The 13,273-nt window shown below is 43.1% G+C and overlaps 1 protein-coding gene across 1 annotated transcript in view; it reads right to left on the bottom strand.

The window, feature by feature from the left end:
* The window catches only part of LOC122407957 (uncharacterized), a 291,189-nt gene that overhangs the window by 179,739 nt on the left and 98,177 nt on the right, over positions 1 to 13,273 (bottom strand). The window contains exon 4 of the mRNA XM_043414446.1: positions 7,401 to 7,446. Within this exon, the coding sequence (XP_043270381.1) occupies positions 7,401 to 7,446 (46 nt within the window). The remainder of the gene's footprint in view (positions 1 to 7,400; positions 7,447 to 13,273) is intronic.

Genomic DNA, 13,273 nt, shown 5'->3' with positions numbered 1-13,273 from the left:
GTAGGGGGTGGCTCGGTCGGATCGCATGATCCAGCAAAATGGAGCGAAAGAGCACGAAGAGCGACGCTCTCAGCCGACCAACCGGCTGGAATACGTGGACGGAATCCCGCAGGCGCGTTAGGCGAAAGGGATGTTGGGCGAAGGGGATGGAAGCCGCGCAGGACGAGCGGAGTAAAGATGGACGACGGTGAGAGAGCGAGGGAGAGGCCGAGAAGGCTGAAGCCAGAGCGAGATAGCGCGAAAGGACGAGAGGTGGTTCCGGACCCTGCGCGATATCGAACTTCGCCCCTCCAGAGTCTACTACTGCCCGGTACGTTTCACCCCCCGGTAGTGCTACAATCCAGGATAGAGCATCTCCCTCGCGCGAGGGAGACAACATCGGGCGTCCCAGCGTCGTTCCGAGAAGAGGCTTTTTCGAGGGCGAGTCCAGACTCGAGCTTGACGAGAGCCGGAGGACTCGCGCAGTGCGACGCCGCGTGGCGTTCGACGTTTAGCATCCCCCGATGATGCACCAACGGTCAGAAGCGGCTTAAGAAGCGACTGAGTTGGTGGTTCGCCGGTCTGCCGTCAGAACGGATCGAGTCACCAAACCGAGGACGTTGCTCCGGATCTTGCATCTGTAGATGTCAAAATACCCTACGAAATATAAAAAAAAGAGAGAGAGAGAGAGAGAGAGAGACGAAGAAACAATACATCTGAGGAGAAAAGAGAGAGGAAAAGATAAACATCGAGTCCCCAAAGAGTGCACCGGCGATCTATATCGAGGATTCTAGTGGAGGAAAGTAAATACTCGGAGTAAGAAGCAACCGCAGCTTCTTCTATCTCTACCGCTTTCAACTATACAGCCGTATCTGAGATTCGCGCGAGTGTTGACGTTCTACGCGACGCTGCTTGGTACTGCTGCAGTACCGCCAGCAGCAGCAACACCCCGGTCGTCGTCGCGATTCACTCCTCCCTGGGGCCGGGTCAGAGCCGCGACTACGGGACGTTCCCAGTCGGACACGAACCGCGCGCCGAGCACGTTGGACAACAACCATTCGTACATACACATGCATACGCCGCACCGACACAACCGCATCGACGACTCACGGACGTTCGCGTCATACGAGCCTCTCACCCGTCAACGTCACGCTCACGCACTCCTCCGTTGGGCCTAGACGAGCGAAGAATCTTTCAGCATATTTCCTTTTCGCAAGGGTGGTGTGGTTATTAAGTTACGCTTGTTCATGACACTTTTAACGAAGTACCGACGACTCGTGGACGAGTCATCAACGAGACTTTGAAACTTCGATCAGGTGGATCTGTCACTTTGATCTGTCAACGTCACCGCTCACTCAATCGTTTGCGTTCATCTAAACAAACACACATGCAAATACTGTGAACGGAAAAAGACGCGATGAAAGGTCTTGCACGCCCCCACATGCACGTAACCACTAATAGGCTTCGAGACAGACGATTATGACAGTGCAGGGAGAGGCGAGTAGAGTGGGGATCTCTGACTCTGAGAGATAAAGATTTGCTGATTGAACCGCTGCACTGGAAGCACTTAGAATTCTTCTTGAAAATGAGGTTGGTCTTTTTCAACTATTTCGTACAAATGATATTTTCCATTTTTCGAACATCGCAATCATTGTTTTTTATTTCCTAGCATCGACGTTATTCTGTTTGTCTTTCGTTTGTTGTTCTACTGTTTTTTTATTTTCCTTTCGTAGCTTTTGGTCAAGGAATACTTGGAAGTTTGTTCGCGTGTTAGCTGAGTACGGTAGAGTGTACAGGGGCATTATCGATCGGCTATTACCATTTTGAAAGGCTCGTATTTTAGTGGAGGGTGGTGTAAAGAGGAAGCGAGATGGAAAGAGCAGCACCGAACGGCAGGCAACCAGTCGAACGCCCGAGTAAGATGGGTCCCATAGTTCCCCGGGGTATCCCACGCGATCACCTTTGCCATTCTCTTTCTCTCTCTCTCTCTCTCTCTTCTTCTTTATACTCCCTTTAGCGTCTGCTCCCCACATTGTCATCCTCTCTCTCTATTTTTTTTTCCAGTCAACTTATCTCCTTTCACCCCCAAATGGAAAAGGACGCATTTATTCACACGTCTCTTGGCTTTAACAGGAAAGCCCAACGCAGGCGCGTTTAATTCTTCTCTGCCAGCCACAGCGCACGTATGGCGTCGATGCAGTTGCACATCCGAATGCATACGAGATGCAGCCCGCTGTTGCTGCCACATGAACACGCCTATCTCGTTCCCTGCAGACCGAGCCGTTAATAACTCCAGGGTGATTTATGTTCACAGGCAGATGCGTACGTTCCAGCGAAGCTGCGGAACCCGATCCAGCTCACTCGAATCCCGAACTCGAAATATTACGATCCGATGATGGACGTGCTGCAGAAAATTTTGAAAAACTCGACGAAATTCCATGCTGATGATCGATCCATAGATCTGTGCTTGGCAATGACCTGATTTCATCTTCTTCTTGGTGAGATATTTTTCTTCGCTATTTTATAAACCAGACAACCAGATTTGCAGTACTTCAAACCTCTGATTATACCTTTTTCTTTTATTTTTTCTTTCAGAACTTCAAGGTGCTCCAAATTATCACTCCAAACGGCGTTGCTCTTCCACGATGAGGAATGTGAAACCCCCTGGACGTATACTGAATGTATCCTGAGTGTATTCCTTTCCGGTATACCTTCAGTATACGTAACAGGAGGCTACACCTTTCAACGCTGGACGTCATCACATTCTTCGGTGGCTGTCCCATTGTCATATGAAGATCTACGTGCCTTAACGTCGAATTAAAATCTATGAAGACTTTTCTACTTTAAACATTAGGCTTTAGGCTAAGGAATAAACGAAATATTAATTCTGTAGCATTCGAATAATGTAGTTGACGTTGAATAATGAAGTCGTATTCTATTTGCTTCAAAGTACATAATCTAATGGAACTATGAAAATATTGTGTTATTCGACGATTTAGCTGTTAAGATATATTGTAATTGTTTTGTATGAATTGAAAATCATTTTTTAACGAGATTCTCGTACTAAATCGAAGCACAACTGTGATTTATCGAATAAAATTGAAAAAAAAAAAATAGAATATTTTTGTAACACAAAGTCCCTCTTAACGCTCCACTGTTCTCATTAAGAAACATACGCACGATACGAGGATTCGTTAAGTGCGATATACGGGTCAAGAACTTACTAAAAAAAAAGTTTTTACGATGCACATCGGACACATAAAAAAAGCGATAAGCCACGCTCATCCAGTCTCGAATCTTTTTAAAATTAATTTACCACTGGAATGAATTTAACGAGCTCAAATGAAGCGTTATACACTCGAGATCTCACGTTATAAACGAGTTGAATTAAATTTCAAGAAAACGCTATTTTCCGTACTATCTTCTGGCGATCCTCACCAGACGATCCACGCGGTCATAAAACTTTCACCCTTTTAGAGGTAACACAAAAAAGGGTTGACCGCGCGCGCGCACAGGGGATGGACAACAGGGGTCACGTGGGTCCGGTGAAATTTCGAAAAGGGTTGGAGAAAGTTGGCTGGACACAATGATGAAAAAAACGTCTCGGGAAATTAGAAAGTTGGCAAAAAGGGTTTACAGCCTAGCGAACAGTAAAAGGAAAGGGTAGGGGCAATTTTCACTTTTTTCTGCTTTCTCGACGATCTTAAAGAGTTGGTCAGTTTTTTCTGAACTCGTGGACGCAAACGAACGTTCTCTAAGCTTCGCGGATAAGTTGGTGTTGCCTCAACTAAATGTACATGAACGGAGTTAATTGCTCGAGTTAATTGCCTCATAAAACCATTTATCATTGCTGTGAAGTTAGTGAATTGCTACAAAGCGAGAATTGAGTCAAAGTGTCCGAGTTTAAAGAGCACGCGAGTGTGTGGTTGGTGAAAATTCCAAATCAATTAATAGCCCTTGAATACTGTTGCATAATCAACACAAAAAATATCGAAAATTTTTTACATTTTCGGAAAAGTTTAGGAAAAAGAAAGAAAATCATATTTGCACGTTGAATTTTGAAAAGAAAATTGTTGTTCAATCACTCATGGAATATTTTTTTTTTTTTAAATCACTAGATTTTCCCATAGGCTGAAAAAATGTTCTACGATCAATGACCTGTTCCGGTAAATACACGTCTCACGATAGTTCATCAACTTTAAATATTCGGGGTTGAAAACATTTGGCGGAATTGGTAGGGTTTGCTCAAAGCATTTTAAGTAGGTTGTCAGGTGTTTCGAGACATTGAGTGATGAGAACCACTTGAGCAACGAAAATTGCTACGATCGGTCGGGTTGGTGGCCAGGTTGACAAGAGGGTAGGTGGGGGGGTGTCTACGGAGTCGAGGGTTCAAGGGATGCGCTGTGAAATCTACTAAAAATGGCTCTGGCGTCGAAACGTCTCAGTGACGGTAGGGTCGACAAGGGAAACACAGAACGAAAGAGAGAGAGAGAGAGAGAGAGAGAGAGAGAGAGAGAGAGAGAGAGAGAGAGAGAGTGAGTGGGAACCGGGGACGAAAGAGACGCAGCAATCTAGCGATAGAGAAATGAGGGAGAGAGAAACGAAGTGCGGAGTACTGTAGAGCGAGCGAGAGCGAAATATGAAACAAGAGAACGAATGAGCTTGTGAGAGAAGGAAACTAAAACGTATAGAATCAGGGAGCATGAGAGCGAGGGAGACAAAGCGGGAGAGAGATATTCTTCCATCGGCCAATGAGACAAGCGGCTCTTTTGGTGGCCCAACCCCTGGGCCAACATGGCCGCCGTGTACCAAAGGGAAACTTGAATATACGGCACTCGTTGGGGGACCTTTTCGAGCATCGGGATTCCTGTCTTTCATTCTTCGCACAGTGAGATAGAAAGCGAGCTAATGCCACAAAATGAAACAGATAGAGAAAGAGAGAGAGAGGAAAAGAGAAAGAGAATAGTGGGTGGGGTTGGTCTCTCGCTACGTCAGCCATCATGGGATGCTGCAGGCTACGAGAATTCCGAGCTCGCTATTACAGCCTCCGGGGAACGAAATTGTACAGTAGTATCGCTTTTTATCTCGTCAATGTTTGCCACGTTATCAATCCTCAATCTTTCGTTATTTTATCCGAGTAATCCATTTTAAAAATACTGAGCAAACGAATTAATGAGAGCATTGGAGCCAGAAGTATTTTTAACTCGAGCATATTCACCTCGTTACAGGTACGTTGCTTCTTGAATGTGAATAAATTGCAGCGTAATATAACAACTTTGCTATTTTATCACAGAAACCTTATCAGAAATATCATTATCGCTAAATTCTTGGCGAATGATTGCTCAACCTTTCGAATAATTCCTACTATCGTTATCTATGAGTCCACCAACGGCAATAATAGGTGTGGCCTGTACAGCAAATCGTATCTACAAGATCGAATTTCTTGTTCTTTATTTATTTAATTATTTATAGAAACTTGTTGAAAAAAACGTTCTGCGAAGGCGGTACAAAAAGTGTTGAGCTCATAAATTTATAGTATCGAATAACTAATACGTTCGCTCGAAGATAAATCATCAAACGTCTCCAATAATCAGTTGATTGGCTGAACTTTCGTTCGATGAACTTGCAACATCCAAATAATAATCTCGATATTGTTACAATAATTGAGAATGAATTATTGTAACGTTGAAAAAAAATGTTTTGGGAAATCAAGTGGGTTTTTATTCATCCGCTCGTAAATGTACCAATGAGATCAGGTTTTTATTTTTGTTACGTCAGTCTTTCACGTAATCTGTCTAACCTGGCATCCTCAATCTACATCACTTTTTAGCTCAGAATTAGCCTTTTCGGTGGGATTTTTCATCGCGTACGAAGAGCTCAGCAGTCGACCGTTCTCACATCGCACTGGCATTTATCCATCGCGTGCTTTAAATCTTTCACTCAGCAGTCTCGAGAATTCCGAGCAAAAGCACGAAAACTTGCTTCGACGCCGAGGGACCGCTTTATCGCGAGTCTAGCTTTCATACCGCGCCCTCAAGGGGAAATGGGAGAAAGAGGACGCCTCGGTGCACCAGTTTGACGTTCTCTCTGGAATTGATAGCTTTACGAGGCTGGACTCACGATATATTGTCACGAGAACGCGAGACGGGTCTAGCAGGAAATTGCTTCTCGGCTAGATAAACCGAAAGCATTGTCTATTCCAGGTGTGTTCGTTTCCTTTGGAATGTGAAACGAAAAACATCGTTGCTTCGGCCAAATATTTGGCTTTCAACACCTTTGGCACTCTCTCGATGTCCTTTCCATTTTTATTTAATGCTCACCGAGCCGATGCGTCTTATTTGGATTCTTCCCATCGCCAAAAGTAATGAGCATTGTCTCGCAAGATTCATGGACCGTGAAAGACCATTTGATTTTTCTGTGTTTTTTAATCGTTTGAATGTGTGAGCGCTGACGGACGCTCCGCGATATTAAAAACGGCCTGAAATATTTCCAGCCACGTTTTTGAGTACATTGAAACATTTTCAAAATTCATTCGACGATATTTCATTATTCAAATCTCATCGGCGTATATCATACGAATGAAGGAATGGAAACAGGCTCTATCGCCACCTTCCAAAAAGAACGAGACTTCAGCACAACGTGGAGTGCGTGAATCCCGCAGTTTTTTAATCCTTCGAACGTTCAGGGTGGCTTGATCTCAGGCTGTTAATTTCAGACTTAACGTCAGTCGGTATTCGCCCCCTACTGAATTTTAGATTTTACTTCTTTTACTTCGCAACCAAATGAGCCGCAGGTGAAGCACCAACTAAAAGTGGGGGTTTGAAGGGAGCGAGAGAGCAAAGAGAGATAAAGAGAGAGAGAGAGAGAGAGAGAATCTGAAACGAGGATACAATTCAACGCGAATATATTTAAGAATTTTCTGTTTTTTTTTTCTGTCAAGCCATAAAAAGAGAACCTGAAACGTTCATTAATATTCTTAATTGAACTAAAAAATGTATTCATTTTGTCATCTTCGAATCTATCCGGGGATAAAATTCTCAGATTAACGTTGAGTTCGTTCTTCGTTGGATTTTGGGGATGTACGAGCGAAAGAAAATTTGACGAACCGCTGAATCCCCGTACCGTAATAAAGTTATCTTGCTCTCGTGACTCGTGGAGTCTAAAAAGGATGACGGTGTCGTCGGTTTGACTGACAACCCCAACGGTACCATAAAAATTCGTCGGAAAGTTAAACTACCCCTTGTAATCCTCCAATAAATGTATAAACGCATTGACGAAGTCGAAACGAAAGATTTTTTAAATATCGTCCCCTTTACTTAGCTGTACATACTCGAAATATTTTAAACTATCACAAATAATATATTTACAATTCAAAAATTGAATTTTCCACATCACATAAAAACATTCGTTTCACGCCTTACCTCGGCAGGGTGTGGCGGAAAGGCAGCTCAGCGTAGTGCCAGTAATCTGAAACACAGGAAAAAAAAAACAATTATACATTTTTTTCGCCATCGTAAAAAGGGGTTTGGAAATTTTGGTTTCACCGCGAGAAAGGTTGTAAAAAAAGGGAACCGAGGAAATTCCGTCGGTGGGAAGAAACGAGAGATTTCCGCCGGTCGGTGAAAGTTTTTTGGTCCGCGCGCGCGAGTGACTTTTCAGTAAAAGGGTTGGGAGAAAGTCACTCGATTTACAACACTCTGTAAAAGTGACTGAAAGGGTTTTCTCCCTGGCGTACTGTCCTTTCTTTCGAGACTTTAGACGGAGATTTCTCTTTTTCGGACGTGCTGATCCGAACGGAAAAAGTAGTGGTTTTGCCAGCGAAGTTCATCACACGATCTTCAGTTCGTGTGGTTTAGTTCGCTGACGAAGATCGTCGATGGCGTTAAGAGTGAGAACAAAGTCGCAAGGAAGGCACAAAGAAAATATTCAAGGTGCTAATATAATCGGCCATTAATTACACTATTATATTCAACGGGAATTCGCCACGGTGGATTCAAGAGACACATTTCGTCAGCTGGCACTCGGTGAATGGTACAGTAACGTTCATCTTTCTATGCGAATTCATACCCTCATACACGAATGTGCGATTTTCTCAATGCTCAATGTACGATCATTAAACTCGTCACGAACGACACTCAGCTCAGCGCTAAAATCGTCCTTGTCGTTTCCCCTGCCGTAATTTCATGCGAAGAAACGGAGCTGTTAACGAGATCGTAGTGACTCTTCAACCCACGGATATAAGCAGAAAAACATGAATGTTGCGGATTTATCGGACTCGATCAAAAGATCGTAAAAATCTATCTTTTCTTTCAAAAGCGCCGCGAATTGTTGGGAGCACCTTGCGATAAATTCAATAATGAATTGAACTGTAATCGACTAATAAAATTTTCGAGATGTCATTCGAGTCTGACGATTCGTAGAGTTATTGCTAGCGTTCGAAGAGTTTGAATTTAGTGACTTTGTATCGGAGCAAGAATAATGTGCTGGCAAAGTATTTCAAATTCGTAGTTGATCGGGGACTTAAATTTTGAAATTTGTCTCTTGGCAACGTGGCCATTGATCGGGGTGAGTGAGTATTCGATTCGACGACTACGCGTTGGATCAGCGTTAATCTGAATGAATTTCCGATCAGGCGAATTCGAACGAGAACGTTTCGAGATGTCATTTTTTTCGTATGTATTTTTCGCGACAAGAGTCAGCTTGAAATAATTTAAGAAATTTCCATAGAACGCTCGTTCTTTATATTAAGAAACGTCGGGATTCTTGTTCTTAGAATAACGCGGATATCGCCGTGTCCTGGAAGATACGTGAGGGGGCCTACGTGGGAACCTCCATACTTCGAAAAACGTCAGAGGCATGATAAAAAAAAGTGGGAGAAAAATCGGTCGGATAACGCTCGCGAGACACCTGATGTGCAGTTAAAAGCGCGTATTACGAGTCTCTCGATCGCAAACTTTATTGCGACCGAACGGCCACTCGAAAACGATCAACAAATGATACCCGGTTCCTCACTCTCTCGTTCTTTCCTCTTCCTCTATTTATCTCTCGTTGCGCATAAAATACGTAATTTGCAATGGAAATCCCATGTATGTGTACGTGTGTCTTGGATATTTTTTAAATTTATTATGCACGTAAAAAATAAGATAAAAGCAAAGTGAAACTATTGCGGATGAGGGTCGCGCTATTCGCCATTTCGCCGGAGATCGTGCCATCCTCGCCCTCCTTCCGATCCCTCCCTCGGTTCGACGATACGAATCGAACGAGTTTGGAAACTCAATTATGCTCGTTCGTAGAGAGTCGAAAGGGTTTCACGATCGCACGCTTGTCGAGGGCAAATTTCGCGATTAAAATCTCACGAATGGGCTTTTGCAGAGCTCGCTAAACCAATCCATATCATAAATAACGTCCAATTAAAGAGCGAGCCTCGCAGCATATATTATTTTTAATTCTTTGCCGAGAGTAATTGTAATATCGGTGACGAAACATGCAGCTATGTTGGTGGTGAGGCGAGTCGCCTTATCGATTCCCAGGTATCATTCATTCTCATTAATTATCGATTACAAAAACGAATGTAACGGAAGTTTCCCGAGTATTAAATGGAGCGAGATTGTTTTTTTTTTTTTTTTGGCTGATTCGTTGCTCCGGATCACGTGGTCACGAGGAGAATAAGTGTAGCAAGGAAGGAAGGAAGGGATAACTGTTTAGTTTTAGAGTAAACACAGCTCGATACGTATAGTTATTTGAAGTACATTGTAAAAAAGGAAGGAATTACAGCACACGCAGCACCGCGCGGGCGCACCGCCATAGCGCACGATCGAAATTTATGTTGCCAGATTATACGAGGCAGTAAAAGTGAATTAAACTCGTTTTATCGTTGCTCGCATAATTTATTTATGCTCCAGAAGCCCTTGTGATACACAAACTCTACGTGTATACGCGTGCGGCCAGAGGAAGCACGGGGATACCGCGGTGACGGTACCGCGTCGAGTGGAAACAATAAAAAAATCTAAACGAAACAAATAACGTAACGAGAATATAAGTGACCAGCGACTTCCTAAACATCAAAAATTATTGCTTGCGAGGATTTCAGATTAAATATCGGCGTCAGTACTTGCATAAAAGATTCGCGAAAAACAACCTCGAAAGAATAAACGATTCAAAAAATATTTGGAACGCGTTGTTTATTCATTCTTTACGTAACGCATGGCCGACCCGTTTCTTTTTATTTTCTCGAATTTATTGATTCCGCCTGAAGAATACATTCTCCATTTCGACCTCGCCATCGCTCCTTTATTATTATTATTATTATTTTTTAATTTTCGTCCGATCAGCAAATCAAATAATCGGAAGAAGCACCTTAATTGTTAAAGAGGCATAATTACTAGATCTGACTGTCATTAAAATATTCAGTTGAATCGAAGTTGCGATGGAAGCAACGAATGGCAATTGCCCTCGTCCGTCCAGTTAGCCGTTCCATCTACTCGGTGCATTATGCCGCGTAATCTCAGCGAACGGACGCGAGTCCGACTGCTAAGTAATCGTAAGAAGGAGGAGTATCTTCGCCAACGTCTGCGCCACATATTTATGTGTCCGCTTTTCATTAGAGATCGAGGAATTTATAAAGCTCTGAGATTCGAGCACAGTGTGTTGTTACCACGGGACGGCAATCGCAAATGTAAATCGAACCGACGTGAATTCGTAAAATCTCGTTTCCTAATCACGTCGGCAAAAAGACTTCTTTCATCAAATCGTTGGAGCTTGAGTTACCGCTATTTTTATTCGAAACTGTTATAAAAAAAAGTGTCGTTACCAATTACCGACGTAAAAAAACTTCATTGAATCTTGAAAGATAGACTCGTGAAGAGTACACCAACTTTATGTATATTCATACGCGTTTATTCCACGACTCTCTCGTTAGCGCGATAAACGATTATGAGGCGATTATTACATTTTATATTCACAAACATATTCATAAATTAACATGTCGTATAGATGTGCTGACTATTTCCGCGGTTAATCACACCGTAATCACATCAGCTTTGGGTATAGATGCATTCCATTAAAGTTATTTACGGCCACTTAATTCCATTCGTTCTCGTTTCTTTTTTTCCTCCTTTCCCGAGCAACCGCGAGATGGCACAAAGCGTTGAGCTTTGTAAGAAAGAAAGAGATCGAGGGAGATGATTTTGCGAGCGGAAAAAGTAATGGATCTGACGAATGTAAAAGAGAGCGATGAAATTGAATGAACTGCCTCTTTTTATTGTGTCGTTCACGCCGTTCCGCCGCCGCTAGCTCGCTCTCTTCAAACGTCATATATACACGGCACAACAACATCAGCCGGTAGCAAAGTGTCGAGAGATAAAGTATACATACATGTATATAAAATCTCGAGTCTCTCTCTCTCTCTCTCTCTCTCTCTCAATCTTCTCTTTGGCTCGTCAATGTTTTACGAACATACAGCGATGCTGGAAGGTGAATGGGGTAGGGGCCGCATCATCTAAATCTTTTTAAACGATAGTTCAAGTCACGATAAAAGTGGCGTCCGATGTGACGAGAAGTGGGCAATAGCTATGGCAATATAATACAAAACTTGGACGTGTCTGGCTTCTCATTTACCATATACGCGCTTATACACATGCATTCGTACCTATGCATACGAATTCCCATGGGCATAATGTGCCTGTATATTATGACAAGTAAATCTCTAGCCTCGATCTCGGAAGTCACGCCAATATGGCCCGTGCGTGCTGCGCGAAGTTCACCTCTCGAAAATACGCGACTCAACTCGTAAAGGAAATAAACATTTTTCTTAATCTGTGCAAGTCCGAGACGAATGTGCTTCCTGCATCCTGGGCACGTGCTCACTGCAGTTTTTATGCAGCATTCGTTGTGCAGGCTGCAGAGGAGGGCCGAGTTTTGTCACTTTATTCTGTACGTGATTTTGGATTTTGTGAGAATTATTCTAAAAATTTCATTGAGATCGTTAGAATATTGACTTTATTACGTCGATGAAATGTAATCGGAATTATCTTTACTTGACCTGATTATTTTATCATCTTTCGTAGGATCAAGATCGTGAAAAAGTATATTTTATTTGAATTAACCAATATTATTCACCGGTTTTCAAGAGAGAAAATATGAGGTTTTTGTGAGGTTGCTTCAGCGCCGAGACCTCCGCCATTCCCGTCGGGGGTTGTCGCTCTCGATACTTTCTCCCTCTTTCGCTTTCTCGCTCGCCTTCTCGTTCTATCTTTTGAAGGGTAAACAGCCATTTCCTAGATCCAGACACGCTAGGAAAGCCCTATCTTTCTACATACATGCACGCAGAGACGGTCTTTCACCATTCGAGATTTATCGTCGTCTCGCCTCGCCTCTTTCGTTCTCCCCGGGGCCAACGCGTGTCTCGTCCGATCGTTGAACGACGACAACGACCAAGTCAGACCATCCCGACGTCCGTCCCGATTTCGATCGATTCTGCTTCATACACGCTTACACTTGCGAAACTTTTTTTCTCCACAAATATGCCGGCGACACGCCGAAGAATCATTTTTATTCTCGATTAGAGCTTTTCTCGTGTGCAATGCGATCGTCACACGCGAGAGTACACGTCATCACGAATAAAATTCTACGATCTGGACTAGACAAACAACACGAAGAGCGGGAACAAAAATAGCAAGTATCACCGTCATATTTTTAGCTCATTCCGAAAGTTTTTTTCTTGCATTTTTGTTATCCGGAGAACGAAAAAAGATCGTTGACATTTTGTACCTTTGCCAATCTACTGCTGCTTCGTTCGATAACTTCATTAACTGAGGCTTCCATTTTTGGACGTCAGAAAAAAGCAATGGAATAGCCATTCAGCGATTATTCGTCAAATATTCATAGTATCAAAACAGTGATTACGTTTTTTTAGCCCCAGAAAATTCGTGCTCATGACAGCACGGAATACCGATAAAATCGTTGTTTTTCGATTACTTTGGCAAAAGATCCTAACTTGGCGAGTACGCGAGGTAATTAAGAAAAAATTGAGATTCTTCTTGGGGCCTGAGCCATCCCGAATTGTGGTGCATGGAAATGACATTATTCCGTTCCGTTTAAAAAGTTTCCTCGCGGAGATGGTTCAATCTGGGAAAATTTTCTGATTAGCTGATAACCTTACGATCGAAATATCGATACAAGGTGAACGTGCTTGGGCTTGAAGAAAAGGTGTAAGCGAATGAAAGAAGCGCGAGGGGACGAAAACCAGAGCCGTCGTGAAATATTTACTCTCTCGCGAGGGAGATCGAATTACCTC

Source organism: Venturia canescens, chromosome 3, assembly GCF_019457755.1.
Source record: "Venturia canescens isolate UGA chromosome 3, ASM1945775v1, whole genome shotgun sequence".
Lineage (NCBI taxonomy): Eukaryota > Metazoa > Arthropoda > Insecta > Hymenoptera > Ichneumonidae > Venturia > Venturia canescens.
Note: the sequence above shows the minus strand (reverse complement) of the source record. Positions and strands in the feature narration are given on the sequence as shown.